Genomic DNA, 16,335 nt, shown 5'->3' on the forward strand with positions numbered 1-16,335 from the left:
CAATGCTGCACTGCAGTACACTCATACAAGTATGACTGCCTGTTTCATTTTGCTGCCTTTCGTTTTGTTTTTAGATAAGATGTGAAGGAATCCGGCTGTTTCTTCTGTGGCTTCAAGCACTTCAGACGAACTGTGCAGAAGAGCAGGTGCTGATTTTTGCTAGCCTGGTCCCGGGATTCCCTGCCATCATGTCGTCCAGGGGGCCCTGTACACTGGACACGCTCATCAACCCTGGCCCCAGCATGGCTGATGGTGAGTGATGCTGGCCCATCCAACAGGCGGAAACTACCCTCCACGTTGCAATAAGGAATCCCTCGTTCTGTCCTTTTCCTAATAGAAACCTCGGTTTCATGGATGGATTCTGAAGAGGAATTGTTGTTGTTCAGTCTCTTAAGTCCTGTCCAACTCTTTGCAACCCCAAGGACTACAGCACTCCAGGCTTCCCTGTCCTTCACTATCTCCCTGAGTTTGCTCAAACTCATGTCTGTTGAGTCTATGATGCCATCCAACTGTCTCATCCTCTGTCACCCTCTTTTTCCTTCTGCCCTCAATCTTTCCCAGCATCAGGGTCTTTTCCAGTGAGTCAGCTTTTTGAAGCAGGTGGCCAAAGTATTGGAGCTTCAGCTTCAGCATCTGTCCTTCTAGTGAATATTCAGGGTTGATTTCCTTTAGGACTGACTGGTTTGATCTCCTTGCTGTCCAAGGGACCCTTAAGTCTTCTCTAGCACCACAGTTCAAAAGCATCAATTCTTCAGTGCTCACCCTTCTATATGGTCCAACTCTCACATCCATACATGACCACTGGAAAAACCATAGCTTTAACTATACAGACTTTTGTCAGCGAAGTGATGTCTCTCCTTTTTAATATGCCATCTAGGTTTGTCATAGCTTTTCTTCCAAGGAGCAAGTGTCTTTAATTTTGTGGCTGCAGCCACTCTTCACAGTGGTTTTGGAGCCCAAGAAGATAAACTCTGCCACTGTTTCCATTTTTTCCCCATCTATTTGCCATGAAGTGATGGGACCAGATTCCAGGATCTTAGTATTTTGAATGTTGAGCTTTAAGCCAGCTTTTTCACTCTCCCCATTCACCCTCATTAAGAGGCTTTTTAGTTCTTATTCGCTTTCTGCCGTTAGAGTGGTGTCATCTGCATACTCCTGTTTTACAGACATTTGAACTGACAGAACTGGAGCCTGTTTTATATGAAATGATGACAGGAGAGATTTACTGGAGTGGAGGAAACTGGAGGGGAAGGGAGGGGACAGCTGTTGGCAGGAGCAGAGACACATGGTGTGTCTGGCTGGAGCAAGTGCTTTTGTTGCTGTTCATGAGATTTAAATCTGCATCCAAACTGCTGCCTGTTTTCCATACAGCGATTGTTTTATAAGTGGGTGTTCATTTGTTCCCCTGGCTCTTTTTAAAAAAATATTTATTTATTTGGCTTGTTATTGTTGTTCAATTGATGAAGTCGTGCTCGACTCTGTGACCCCATGGATTGCAGCACGCCAGGCTTCCCTGTCCTTCACTGCCTCCTGGAGTTTGCTCAAACTCATGTCCTTCGAGTCAGTGACGCCATTCAACCATCTCATCCTCTGTCGTCCCCTTCTCCTGCCTTCAGTCTTTCCCAGCATCAGGGTCTTTTCCAATGAGTTAGCTCTTCACATCAAGTGGCCAAAGTAATGGGGCTTCAGCTTCAGCATCAGTCCTTCCAATGTGTTCAGGGTTGATTTCCTTTAGGATTGACTGGTTTGATCTCCTTGCAATCCAAGGGACTCTCAAGAGTCTTCTCCAACACCACAGTTCAAAAGCATCATTTCCTCAGCGCTTAGCTTTCTTTATGATCCAGCTGCATAGGATCTTATTTGTGGCACATGGAATCTCCGTTTTGGCATGCCCTCTCTTCATTGCAGCACTTGGGCTCAGTAGTTGCATTGCTTGGGCTTAGTTGCCTCGTGGCATGTGTGATCTTACCTCCGCAACCAGGGGCTGAACCCATGTTCCCTGCATTGGAAGGCAGATTCTTAACTACTGGACTACCAGGGAAGTCTCTGATGCTCCAGGCTCTTTATCACCAGGTGTGCCTTTTCATGCAGTTTTCATGGAAGAGCAGTGGTGGCCTCATGGGACTAGTAAAGCCATCTTTTGAGCCCAGGGAGTTTTCAAGGAACTTGCCCATTAGGGCCACTGATTTGTCACTGCAGATCACTGTATTGCCCAGTGACAGGTATTTGACTTTGGGCTGGTCAGAGCAGAAGGTGCAAGGGTGAGGAATGGTCCAGTGAGGGAGGTGGCTTTGTGGGCATCTGTCCCTGGTCACGTGGCCTGACCTGCGGTGTGAGCAGTTCCAGTGCTTGGTACCTGTATTGTATGTGGTTATTTTATGTTGCTTTACCTTTTAAAATTTTTATCGGAGTATAGTTGATTTACAACGTTGTGCTGGTTTCTGCTATACAGTGAAGTGCGGCACTTTAAAAAATTTTTTTAATTGGAGGATAATTGCTTTGCAATGTTGTATTGGTTTCTGCCATACAGCAACGTGCATCAGCTACAAGTATACATATATCCCCTCCCTTTTGAGCCCCTCTCCCACTCCACCCCACATCCCACCCCTCTTGGTCATGTCAAAGCACCAAGCTGAGCTCCCTGTGCTTTACTGCAGCATCCCACTACCTGTCCATTTTACACACAGTAGCATAAATGTGTCAGTCCTACTCTCTCAGTTGGGCCCACCTCCTCTTTCCCCACGTGTCCACCTGTCCCTTCTCTACATCTACACCTATTCAGGCCTTGCAAATAGGTTAATCATTACCATTTGTCTGTATTCCATATAGACACATGTGTTTTAATAGAGGCCATTTTTAAAGCCCTGTTTGAAATTTAACTTTGGTGAAGGAGCTTTCCTTGTTTCCCACTCTGCAGCGAAGATCCATCCGGAAGAAATCACTCCACTGCTGCCAGCCGTATCAGGGGAGAAGATCACCGAGGACCAAACGTGCTTTTTTCTTCAAGTACTGTTGAAATACATGGTTACTCAGGTATGAGCGGACCCATGGATGATTCAGTGATGTTCACATCCTCACTAGGGAAGAGAAAACACTGCCGCTTCTCTTCCTGTTTGTCCGTATTTTTTACTTTTGTTTTTTCTTGGTGATTTTATATGATATTTCACTAAATGTAGAATGTATGCTGGGATGCTTCAGCAAAGACCAGGCCTGCATGCTACTGTGTGTGTGTGTGTGTGTGTGTGTGTGTGTGTGTGTGTAAAGGAAGCAGTTCCATCCTCCATCTGCCTCCTTTACTTTCATACAATCTCATATTATTCACTTCATATATGACACTTCTCACCAAATGCATGGGCATCTGAATCACCAAGTCGTTCTCTGCAATACCAGTGCCACAGTTTCACTCACTTCCAACCCTGCCTCCCCGAGGTGGTCTCACATCTCACAGGAAAGTTCTCTGGCCTGTATCCCTCCCACCCCCACTCAGTGCCAGTCACAGGTAGCCAGTCCCCAGGTTGCCCACAGCTTCCATCCAGTTTGACTACAAATCAGAGGGTCCCATGACTCCCTCCTCAGGTTCAGTGAATTTTACAGTAGCTCACAGAACTGGGGGAAGCGTTGGTTCAGTTGCCCGTTTAGGAAAGGGTGTGGCAAAGGACACAGGTGACAGCTGGATGAAGACACACACGGGGTGAGGTCTGGGGTGGGGGGTCATGAGTGCAGGGTCTTCTGTCGCTGTGGATGGGGGTGCGTCACCCTCCTGGAGTCTCCATGTATTCAACCCGGACACTGCCTGAAACCCAGGGCTGTTGGGATTTTTATGGTGGCTTCTTCGCAGGAGAGACAATCAGTTATCAACTCCATTTCCAGCCCCTCTCTCCTCTTGGAACAGTGGTGCAAGCGGCAGGGAGAGAACTGAAAATTCTGAGCTTCCAACCATGGCTTGGTCCTGCTGGTGACCAGCCCCATCTGGGAGCCCCTTCAGAGTTGCCCAGAGCTCTGGTCACAAAGAAGTGAGCAGGGAGCTAGGGCCTCTGTGCCATGAGCCAGGGGCAGAGACCAGTGTAGCAGTTTCTGTTATCTCCCTGTCTCTGTTTTTGCCTGTTTGCTCTTCCGCTGCCCCATTCTCTGTGCTGAGGAGGATGGATGGGGGAGGAGCAGGCCCTGGGGCTGACCGGGCGGGTCCCGAGTGATGGGCAAAGGGCAGGGGCCTGAAGGAAATCTGTGGATTATCTCTTCCTGTTACTAGCACAGCCTCCTTTATGTCAGATGATCCTTTCTCTTAACAAATCATTCACTTCTGATTTCACCAGGGAATTTGTGTCTCTCGGTCAGTATTTCTGGACGTTGATGTGGCTTGGGAAATGCTACTGTTTCTTTCCTCTCAGCGAACACATCCCTGGTCCCTGAGCTTCTCCAGGGCATACGTTCAGGCTCTGTCCTTTCTCTCACAACCTGGTGTGTTGTTGTTGTTGTTCAGTCACCAAGTTGTGTCCGACTCTTTGTAACCCCGTGGACTGCAGCACGCCAGGCCTCCCTGTCCATCACCAACTCCCGGAACTTGCTCAAACTCATGTCCGTTGAGTTGGTGATGCCATGCAACCATCTCATCCTCTGTCGCACCCTTCTCTCTTGCCCTCTGTCTTTCCCAGCATCAGGGTCTTTTCCAGTGAGTCAGCTCTTTGCAGCACGTGGCCAAAGTATTGGAACTTCAGCTTCACCTGATGTGTAACCTCTGCCCATCCAGTTCCTCACCCACTGGGCCCATGACACCCGCTGTCACTTGCCTTTTTTGTCCCATCACTGTGAAATTGGGGGCCCAGGGTGACCAGGGTCTGGTGTGTCAGGTCCAGAGAAGAACACGAGTGTTGGCCATCCTGGACCTCTGGACGACTCGAGGGAACCCCTCCTTCCTCAGGGTCTCTCCTGGGATGACCCCCCACTCCCCCTCTTTTCCAGTTTTCTCTGAAGGCTGTGTTTCCTCTGCCCCCTCTGCCCCCCGTGCCCCTCAGGGTCACCCCATCTGCTGTTCTCTCCCCAGTTCCTCTAGCAGCACCACAAGCTCAGGACTCCCGCATCCTGAGTGCCAGCCTGGGTCTTCTCACCTCTGGGAAGCCCTGGGTCGTGGCCGTGTCGGCCCCTGCTGCCCACATCTCAGCCCCATCTGTCCAGGATGTCAGGTCCAGCCTTCTATCCGTCGCAGAAAAACAGCAGAGTAGCCAGAACCCTGGTGTGCTGGGGGACTTGGGTTTCATTCCAGATGTGTCACTAATGAGCTGTGTGACACGCTGATCCCATAACACCCCGGATCCCAGCAGAGGAGGACTGGTAGAGGGTGGCAGTGAGCCCTCTCTGCCATGTGCAGGGTTGTATGTAGTGTCCACTTGCCCCTCCTTCCCCGGTCTGTCGGGCAGGTGGGTCCTCGGAGTCAAGCTTCCTCCTTGCCTTACCTGAATTGATTCTGACAGGTGATGGACACTGGGCCCCTCGTCCCTGGACTGCAGGTGCTCCAGGTGGGCTGGTCAGGAGGATGTTGGGATGCTTTGCTCTGGAGCTCGGTGGTCTCACAAACATGACAGCCACCAGTAGGCACTCTCGAAGGGCCTGTTCACACCGCGTTTCCCTGGGTGGTAGGAGATGGCTCTCAATCACCTCTTTGGATTCCTGACCTGTGCGGGTCACTCCCTGCAGAGGAAGTGTTTGCAACGTTCCGTCCGGGCCTACACAGAGCTGGCTATTTGACGGGGAAGCAGTGTCTTCACACATGGGAGTTTTAAACTTAATGGCTTATCCCAGCCTGCAGATTGTTTTGTTTTTTTTAATTGAAAAATAGTTGATTTACAATGTCATGTCAGTTTCAGGTGCATAGAGCAGTGATTCAGTTACACATGTAGCCTTTGGATTGCTTTTTGTGCCCTTTGCAAGATTCTGTAGCTTTGCCTTTTGATAATGATTTTTTTTTTCATGTAGGTAACATGGTATGAAATTCTTGCAAGAGATTGTTTCTTTAATTCTTGTGTATTATAAATGGCCTCTTTTGCATTGCTGCTGCTGCTGCTGCTAAGTCACTTAAGTCGTGTCCGACTCTGTGCGACCCCATAGACAGCAGCCCAGCAGGCTCCCTCGTCCCTGGGATTCTCCAGGCAAGAACACTGGAGTGGGTTGCCATTTCCTTCTCCAATGCATGAAAGTGAAAAGTGAAAATGAAGTCGCTCAGTCGTGTCTGACTCTTAGCGACCCCATGGACTGCAGCCTACCAGGCTCCTCCATCCATGGGATTTTCCAGGCAAGAGTACTGGAGTGGGGTGCCATTGCCTTCTGCATCTTTTGCACTACTTCTGGATAAACATTTTAAGGGCACAAAGAGTGTTAAATCATCACAAGGAACATGGAAAAAAAAATACAGGAATGATGTAGTGGGGCAAGTTTAAAAGATACCATAAGCTTTGATTTTTTTCTTTCTTGAATATCCAGTAAAAATGCTGTTTTTTATGTAGTTGCTGTTTTGTTTTGAAGTATTCATTCTTGGAATCATTTGAGTATTAAGATGTTATTACATGATGGTCAATGCTATTTGTCAAGTGTTTCATTTAGGATAGGGGTTTTAACAGTGTATCAGCATTTCAGTTGATATTCATTAATGTGAAGTGTAACTATATGTATGTTCTCCCCCCCACCCCCATTACTATTATCTGAAGGCTGCAAGCTTGGAGTGGAAGCATAAGGAGAATCAGGAGACTGGGTTTAAATTTCTGTTTACGTTGTTTCGAAAGTATTACCTTCCTCATCTGTTTCCCTCGTTTACCAAGTTAACCAACATCTACAAGCCTGTGCTGGGTGAGTACTGATAGCTGTGTGTGCAGTCTCTTACAATGATTAAGTAAAATAATTTTTTTTTCATATTTAATAGTCACTTTGTTGTAAGAGTTTTCCAGTTTCTTAATAAATGATTTTAACTATTTGTACAGACTGAGATTTGCCTGAGTCCTGAGCAATAAAGGCCATCTGTGGGTCCTGTAACTCAGGAGTAATTTGATACGGATCATGGTATATTGATTCCTGGGGTCGGGAAGATACCCTGGAGGAGGGCATGGCAACCCTCTCCAGTATTCTTGCCAGGAGAATCCCCACAGACAGAGAAGCCTAGTGGACTACAGTCTGTGGGGTCACAAAAGAGGCAGACACGACTCAGCAACTAAACAGCAGCATTTAAGCAACCAGATGTATGTCTATTTAATTAGAAATGGAAACATTCTTAGGGGTTATATGATGTTAAGAGTCATGAACCTGGGGACTTCCCTGTGGTCCAGTGGTTAGGATCTCACCTTCCAAAGCGGAGGGTGCAGGTTCAATCCCTGGTTGGGGAACTGAGATCCCACATGCCTCATGGCTAAAAAACGGAAACATAGAGCAGAAGCAATATTGTGACAGATTCCATAAAGACTTTAGAAATGGTCCACATTAAAAAAAAAAGATTCGCTAACCTGATCATGTGTTCTCTTGTCCTGCAGACATCCCCCACCTGAGACCAAAGCCTGTGTATGTCACTACCACTCGAGACAATGAGAGCATTTACAGCACAAAGATCCCATACATGGCAGCTCGTGTTGTCTTCATTAAGTGGATGGTGACTTTCTTTTTGGAAAAAAAGTATCTAACTGCAACACAAAACACTAAGAATGGAGTTGATGTATTGCCTAAAATCATTCAGGTATGTCATTCGTCACTTTTTTACCTTTTAATTCTGGTGTCTTAAGCCCTACTAACCCCAAAGTAATGGACTGTCAAGGCTGTTGGCTCTCACAGGTTGTTGGCTATGGGGACTCGGTTTCACTGGCTCCACCCTCTATGATGCTGAGGTTTCAGAGGAAGTATAAGTTAGCACTTGCTGGGTTCTCTTGGCCTTGCCATGACGAGGCAACCTTGTGGCCTTTTGAGCAGGTGGCTGACGTGTGTGCTTCTGGCTCCCTCTTACCTCCCCTCCTTCACTCAGCCCCCAGTGACCTCTGAGCACGAGACAGAGGGCCTCCCTGGCCTTGCTCACTCCAGTCCAGGGAAGGTCCCCAGCAATCATGAGGTGGTCACGGACAGGTCACCTGAGCCTGCCAGGTGCCCCCTGGGCTCTCGGGGAAGGGGTGGGTCAGCACCTCTGGATTTCAGGTGGTCATTGAGCCATGATGGGGTCCCCGGAACAGAAGGCAGCGCTTTCTGAGGCCTGGGTGAAGCCCTCTTCTCACGTGGGGCCTGTGGGGCCTCGCTCTCTCCCTGGCCTTGGTCAGATGCATGGGGCTTTCCCAGCAGGTGACGTGTCTTCAGGCTTTTGTGTGGGCAGAGCAGGACACCTTGTAAAGTCAGAGTGGCCGTTGCTTGGAGGAGTCACGGTTTTGTGTGCTCTTATTTATTGGCTCCAAGGACAGAGCCAGGAAGTGTGGTCCACTTAGTGCAGGCTGGCCGATGCCCTGCAGTTCCTAGACGTGTGACGTCTGTCCCAGGGGTGCACCACCCCTGCCCTTGCCGAGGGGTCCTCAGTCCCCTCATGGTGGAGCACCCAGCAGGTCCAGAACACAGGGTCCATAATATGAGCAACAAAAGACTTGCTAAAAGTTAAAAAAAAAAAAAAAAAACTTTAATTTCTGAATTTACAAATTTAGTAGGTAAACTCAAAATGGTAATAGTCACTGCTGAGGACAAACTTGGTTTTCTGAAGAACTGTCGCACAGCACTGATTAAAAAAAAATCAGAGACGGAACTCAGAAACTAATATTAATAGATAAGACCATAGGTGCAGACCTACTTTGCAGACATTGTGAGGGCAGAAGGAAAAAAGAACAGGACATAACTGTTGCAGGAAGGGGGAGGGCCCCCTACAAGGCCCCAAGAGTGGGCTCTTGTCTAACACTTGGAAAAGAATTGTCGGAGGAGACACGTGCTGACAAAGCAAGAGATTTTATTGGGAAGGGCACCCGGGTGGAGAGCAGTAGGGTAAGGGAACTCAGGAGAGCTGCTCTGCCGCGTAGCTCTCAATATGGTGTTTTATGGTGATGGGATTAGTTTCCAGGTGGTCTTTGGCCAATCATTCTAATTCAGAGTCTTTCTTGGTGGTGCACGCATCGCTCAGCCAAGATGGATGCTAGCGAGAGGGATTCTGGGAAGTGGACGGACATGCGGTGTCTCCTTTCAACCTTTCCCGAACTCTTCTGGTTGGTGGTGGTTTATTAGTTCCTCCTTATCAGGATCTCCTGTCATAAAACAACTCATGCAAATGTTACTATGGTGCCTGGCCAGGGTGGATGGTTTCAGTGTGCTTCCCCTAACAACTCCTCCCTGAGAGGCTTCATACTCAAGATACTTCTTGGGAATTGGGGCAGAGGTCTCTTTCTTCTGTAATTTCTTCCTGCTGTGCATGGGCATAGGCCTGCCTAGCAGAGCAGAGGTTTCTCTCTACCTAATCTAAGTTGGGATGTTCCACATCTGAAACCAGCTTCCACCCTTGAGGTAACATCAATTTGGCTTGGAACTGCTGGAGTTTGCTGGAAATAAACTTTGTTAAGGAGCTGGAGTATACAGGGGCCAAATAGGAGGCCTAATAAGACAGTGTTATCACTGGACCCATGAACGGTAGGAGCCAAGAAGGGAGAGAAAGAGAACTGCATGCACTTGTTGAACTCAAATCCCGGATCTTTGTGGCCTGTTCCAAAAGCCCCTTGATATCTTCTTGGACCTGCCCAGACTGGTTGTAATAAAAACAGCATTCTTCCTTTAGATAGAGACAAGTGCCCCCCTGTCCTGCAGTCAGTAAATCTAGGGCCCGATGATTTTGTAGGACCGTTGCAGCTAGGGAGTCTAACTGGGATTGTAGGCGTTGGAGGGTCCTCGCCGTTTTTTCTATGGATACAGCAGTGTTGGTAGAAAGCTGCTGAAATTTATGTAAAGAAGTTCCCCCCATGGCAGCTCCTATCAAACCAGCAGTCAGTCCTAATGCCAGGGAAAGAGGGGTAAGTATTACCGCATGACGTATCCTCTGGTTGGTATATACTGGTAAAGGCAAGGAAGTATTACTCCAGGCCAGATCTATGTGGGGTGTAACATGCCCTAGGAAGCAAGTTCCTGACCAAAAAGGTGGTAGGGATAAATAAGCTTTATCCCCACATATGAAATAGACACCATGACTGGGTTTAAGCTGGGCAGCAAAACAGGTTTGCCAAAGAGGAACAGGATTTCCATCTGCCTTACAACTGGAACATGGCATAATGGAACAGGGGCAGTCTCTTAGTAGCTGGGAGGAGACCGTCACTCCACTTGCTGCAAAACCAGCAGCAGTGAGGGCATTTAGGAAGGGATTTAAGTGTTGCGAGGCATCCTGAGTTTTGTCCTCGAGGTACAGAGTATTTCGTTTAGGCTCCCACCATAGGGTTAGGTTTTCAGGGGTGGGTACCCAAGGCAATGGCACCCCACTCCAGTACTCTTGCTTGGAAAATCCCATGGACGGAGGAGCCTGTTAGGCTGCAATCCATGGGGTCACTAAGAGTCGAACACGACTGAGTGACTTCACTTTCACTTTTCACTTTCATGCATTGGAGAAGGAAATGGCAGCCCACTCCAGTGTTCTTGTCTGGAGAATCCCAGGGACGGGGGAGCCTGGTGGGCTGCCGTCTATGGGGTCGCACAGGGTCGGAAATGACTGAAGTGACTTAGCATACCCCTAAAAGGGAATAACGGGGGTCAGAGTTGCCTGCCCAATTTAGAAACCAGGATGAATGGGTATGGCTCTTTGGTCCTCCAGAACAGAATATGGATTTTCGAGACTGGTTAATAGCATCCGAGGAGAGCCTCATGTTTAGGGATAGGTATAGTGTGTTAGTTCTGCCAGAACCTCTAGTTCCCAGACTTTGGGCTAAATCGTAATACCCTAGTGAAATTTCTAGGTCCTGGTTTTTCCCATCAGTTTCAACCATGAAGGTCACCGCACATTGTGAGTTGCCTAGATTTCCCACTGACACCCCTGTCAGGGAGTCGCTTTTTAGACAGATATGGAAGGTCACTTGGGGAATGTTAGTCAAGAGAGAAAATAAGGGCTCAGGTGGGATTGCAGATGTTATTGAGGGGGTAAATATAGACAGTTGTTGCTGATACTGAGGCATGAAGTTTTTTTCCCCTTTTTCCCAAAAGGCCATACCGTGACCAGATGGAGTGCGCTGGGTAACAGCATGTAGCTCGGTTGGAAGGGTGGGCCACTGATACCCTGGGATAGGTTGGACATACCCCCAACTTCTGCCATTAATGCAGATCCAGCAGGGACTGGTTAGGTTGAGTCGAGAAGCAGTGTGGTTTGCAAGCGTATATGCCTCGTTTAGGGAGAGATTAATAGCCACACAGGGAGACATGATTAGAAAGAGCAAGAACATCATAGGATGATTTACTTATCTGATGGGGTTCCACCTGAACAAGAGTCTGAGATCTTCAGCAGGTTCACAGGAATAGTCGTCGTCTGGTTTTGGAGTCTCAGTCCCCGTCTCCCCCTCCTGTAGGCCATATGGTTTTATTCTAGAATTGTGGACCCAGGCAGATAGACCCCTCACTTTTATAGCAGTTGAAGTTACTAGGACAGCCTGATATGGTCCTGCCCATTTCTTGGACAGCTGGCTTGGACTCCCTTTTTCTTGCCAGGTCTTTACTAGGTCCCCTGGCTCTACCTGGGGATTTTTCAAGTTTTCCTGTGGTCTACGGAGGATCTGTTCTCCATATCATTGGAGTTCTTGTTGAAACCTTCCCAGGTCAATTATATGTTTTAAGAGAGTATTGGTGTCCTCATAAGAAAACAAATCAGAAGTTAAGAATGGATGTCCATACATCATTTCATAAGGGCTTAATAATAGTGGCCATTTGGGGGCTGTCCATACCCTCATGAGGGCTATGGGTAGCATATGGATCCACTTTTATGTGTTTCTTGATATAGCTTGGCCAGAGCCCTTTTAAGAGTCTGGTTGGCTCTCTCTACCTTTCCCAAAGCCTGAGACCTCCAGGATGAGTGGAGGCGGTATTTTATGCCTAAGCATGCGGCCAGGTTCTGGGATATCGTGGCTGTAAATGAGGGCCCACTGTCACTCTGAAGTGATCGAGGCAACCCAAACCTAGGTACTATCTCCTTCAGCAGAGCTTTACAGACTTCTGTGGCTCTCTCTATCTTAGTAGGGAACGCTTCAATCCATCCTGTGAATGTGTCAATAAAGTCAGTAAAGACTAGCAAATAAGAAAACCCTTGGATCTTTGGCATGGCTGTAAAATCCACCTGCCAGTCCTCTCCTGGGTATGATCCCCAATGTTGGACAGGTTTAATTAGAGGAGGTAGCAAGGGTCTGGTTTTTGGATTATTTCTTAGACAGGTATCACAATTCTGTGTGACCTAACAACCTTAGCCAACTGGGGATGGTAGAGAATAGGCTTGAGCAAGATTTCCAGATTATCTCTTCCAAAATGGGTACTTTTATGTAAGGAGTTAATAATTTTCCAAACCTGAGAGTCAGGGAGTATTACTTGGGCCTGATCAGTCTGAAACCACCCATGTGACCCAATCTCCCAGCCCCGCTTAGCATACCGGGAATGTTCCTCTGGGGTATAATCTGGAGACAGGGTTTCCTTGGGGAAAAGGGGGCAGATATCAGTGACAGGGGTAGCATCCCTAGCAGCTCATTTTGCCTCCTGATCAGCTTTTCTATTTCCCTGAGCCTCCTCTTCTTGCCCCTTTTGGTGACCTTTACAGTGGATGACAGCTAATTTTGCAGGAAGTTTGACTGCCTCCAGGAGCCTGAGAAAGAGCTCTTTGTGTTTAATAGGAGAGCTTCAAGCACTGAGCATCCCTCTTTCTTTCCAAATTCCGGCATGAATTTACAAATTTAGTAGGTAAACTCAAAATGGTAATAGTCACTGCTGAGGACAAACTTGGTTTTCTGAGGATCTGTCACACAACACTGATTAAAAAAAAATCAGAGATGGAACTCAGAAACTAATATTAATAGATAAGACCATAGGTGCAGACCTACTTTGCAGACATTGTGAGGGCAGAAGGAAAAAAGAACAGGACATACAATTAAACCAAGAGTAAGGAAAGCTTACCTGAGCTAAAAAAAAGTCATGCCTTAAACTGAAAGGGCCTGTGAGCCCCAGGAAGAATTAGCAAAACAGACACCAAACTAAACAGACATTTCACCTTCAGGGGTTAAAGGGAAAGTGATACAGACTTCCAAACAGAAACCACAGCTATGTCAAAGGAATGACGCTGAGATTAGCACCGAATACCTAATCTAATCTACAGCCCTGGAAGCTAGAGCAACCTGTTTGTTTGTCCCTTTCTCAAAATCTCACTTCATATCACCGTACATCAGCACACAGTCACATTGGTTTAAGGCCTAAGTTGATTTAAAGTCTAAGTATACAAAGTGATCAAGAATTTAGGAAAAAATCTAGGGGAAACGTATAAACTTGGGAAGTGGTAGACCACCTTCGGAAGAGATGAAACCCACAAACCAAAGACTAAATGAGGTTCGACTTTATTTTGAAAAACAGGAAAAAGATTTATTTATACAGTTGTTAAAGTGTTCATATCTCTGCTGTATGAAGAGCACCTATGAGTAGACATGAAGACAAACAAGCTGATTGAAAAATGAATGAAGGAGGTGAAAGACAGGTCATAGAAGAGGAAATAAGCATGGCCCTGGACCTCCCCAGCAGTCAGGGAAACAGTTCTGAGCAGCTATGAGAGCCCTTTTTTCACCTATCAGGTAGATAATATCAGAAAATTTCAAGTAGACAAAAATTTGTAGGAAACATAAGAAATTCAGTGACACTCTGATAAACTTTTCGTTCATGGTGTCTAAAGTGGTTGTTCAGGCAATTCAAAACCAATACAATATTGTAAAGTTAAAAACAAAATACTGTCAGAGAAAGGATGTAACCTTTCTCCCCCGCCCAGTTTCAGAAAACTATCACCTGTGCTTATTGAAAATGTTGCTCCTTCTTAAAAAAATACATTCGGATTATTAGAAGTCGAACGACTAGCATATTAACCACCACTTCCAGGTTCTAATTTTTTCCCTGTTGACTCTTCACACTTGTGAGTCATTTCCTTTTACTCTGTAGCTAAAGTGTCACAAGGTTCTGACCTCCAGAATCCGTTAGGAGGGTTTTATCACCCTAACAGAAAAAAAGGTGCCAGAGTTCAAATTGTCTTGTCCATAAGAGAAATGTTTCACTCTCCTACAAGAGCAGCTGGAGATGAGGCTGCTACAGCCATGGCTGTGGCCACATGTGCCCTGTTTCTCTCCTCCGCCCTTTCCCTCTGGTTCCTCCCTGATGTTAGCAGCAGCAGCTGGGGCCCTCCTTCCTAGTTCACGTATAGAGAAAGCCAGAAACAGAGCCCTTCCCTTTTGTGTGAGCAGAACAATTTAGGTTACCTGTGTGCTCTTAGGAAAGAGCAAGGCGCTGGTTGACTCAGGTCTGGAGCTGTGAACAGGTCTGGGTGGGGGTGGTGGTGACCAGTTTCCAGGAAGTGGAAAGCTCCCCTGGTGTTAGGGGTGGGTCAGCTTCCCCTGAGGCACGTGCGGCTGCAGACCAGGGTGGAGTGGGGGTGGGGGCAGAGATCTAGGGGTTCCATGAGGGGGAAAGGGATACAGAGCAGGCACCATGCAGGTGCACGGCTCCTGTGCCCTGCACATGGCCATGCCCAGATGTGGCCACTGCCGTGGTCCAGGCTGCTCATACACTTCACAGTCATTTGTTATGTCAGTTTCCTGCTGCCGCTGTAGCTAATTTCTACAAATGCATTTTCTTACAACTCAGGAAGTCAGAGGGCCCAAATCGGTCTCAGTGGCTAAAGTCAGGGTGTTGGATGCTCTAGGGGAGGCTCAGTGTCTTCCGTATCTGGCCTCCACAGGCTGCCTGTGTCCCCTGGCCTGTGTGTGGCTCCTCGTCACATCATTTCTCCGTCTATTTCCATCTGTGCATCATCTTCTCTGTGTCTGCTCCTCCTGCCTCCTTGTGGGTCCTGTGGTTACCTTGGGTCTACCCAGGTAATCCATGGTACCCTCCCCATCTCAACATCCCGAATTTAATCAATCTGCTCAGTCCCTTTTGCCATGGACGGCAGCACAGTCCTGGGTTCCAGGAACTCGGGTGTGGACTTCTTGGCGGGGGTGGTCATTCAGCTTACCTGTCTCCTGTGTCCTCGTCTCTGCCTTACTGCTGTGCTTCTGTCTCATCTCTTGTGCGTCTACCATGTGTTCCGCTCCCCATTTACATTATACAGGAGAGAAAGCAGTTTAAACAACCGAACATTAAATTCTGGAAATGGAGTTGAAGGAATAAAAGCACCTATAATTGTATTTATCTCCTGAAAATATTTGTTTGGAATTTCAAATTTCATGTAATTTTACCTATGTAAAATGAACATCACTATCTCAGTGAGCTGATCCAGAACCTCTTTTCAAAGAATATACTGCTCTTATCAAATCCCTTTAAAACAGTATTTTAAATTCTGCTTCCAAATAGGGCTCACACTTTCCACTACTGCTATGTTAAAAGTCATGTATGAGATGTTTTTGTGTGTGTGTTTTTTTTCCCCAAAGTGAATTTACTTTCTTTTGATCAGAAACTAATATCCTTGACAGTATTTTTCACTGGAGAGGGAAGGGACTAACTCACTTACCCCTCGGAGAATCTGGTTTGACCAAGTGTTCTTGTTTGGTGGCATTATTCATGGGAGAGAGAGAATACGGTTGCCCCGAAGTCCCATGCCACGCTGGCAGCCATGACCACTGATCCCCCTTTCAAATCTCAACGTCTTGCTGTGTCACCTCAGCCAGAAGTGTTTCCAGTGAACTATTATTTATCCTTGGTGTATCATGTTAGTGTGAGATAGAAGTGCTTCAACCTTCTGTCATTAGAGAAAGCAGAGTAGTAATCTTAAAATTTCATTAGAGAAAGCAGAGTAGTAATTTTAAAATTTCAGCAGCACATTAATTAAACATCAAAACATTAAAAGGAGGATTTCCTTGGTGGTACAGTGGATAGAAATCTGCCTGCCAATGCAAGGGACATGGGTTCGATCCCTGGTCTGGGAAGATCCCACATGTCTTGGAGTAATTAAGCCTGTGCACCACCACTACTGAGCCCAGGCTCTAGAGTCCAGAAGCCACAGCTACTGAGCCCTCAATTGTTGAACCTCACAGGCCCTAGAGCCCATGCTCTGCAACAAGAGAAGCCCCCACAATGAGAAGCCCGCCTACCGCAACAAAGAGTAGCTCCTGGTCGCCACAACTAGAGAAAGCCAGTGCGTAGCAA

At 47.2% G+C, this 16,335-nt stretch overlaps 1 protein-coding gene across 22 annotated transcripts in view; it reads left to right on the forward strand.

The window, feature by feature from the left end:
• Positions 1-16,335, forward strand: part of RALGAPA2 (Ral GTPase activating protein catalytic subunit alpha 2) — a 279,853-nt gene that overhangs the window by 55,203 nt on the left and 208,315 nt on the right. For all 22 annotated transcript variants that reach the window (XM_025264159.3, XM_025264145.3, XM_025264151.3 and 19 more), the window contains exons 6-9: positions 75-252; positions 2,918-3,033; positions 6,699-6,837; positions 7,512-7,711. In XM_025264159.3, the coding sequence (XP_025119944.3) occupies positions 75-252; positions 2,918-3,033; positions 6,699-6,837; positions 7,512-7,711 (633 nt within the window). The remainder of the gene's footprint in view (positions 1-74; positions 253-2,917; positions 3,034-6,698; positions 6,838-7,511; positions 7,712-16,335) is intronic.

The sequence above is a fragment of the Bubalus bubalis genome, chromosome 14 (genome assembly GCF_019923935.1).
Source record: "Bubalus bubalis isolate 160015118507 breed Murrah chromosome 14, NDDB_SH_1, whole genome shotgun sequence".
Classification (NCBI taxonomy): Eukaryota; Metazoa; Chordata; class Mammalia; order Artiodactyla; family Bovidae; genus Bubalus; species Bubalus bubalis.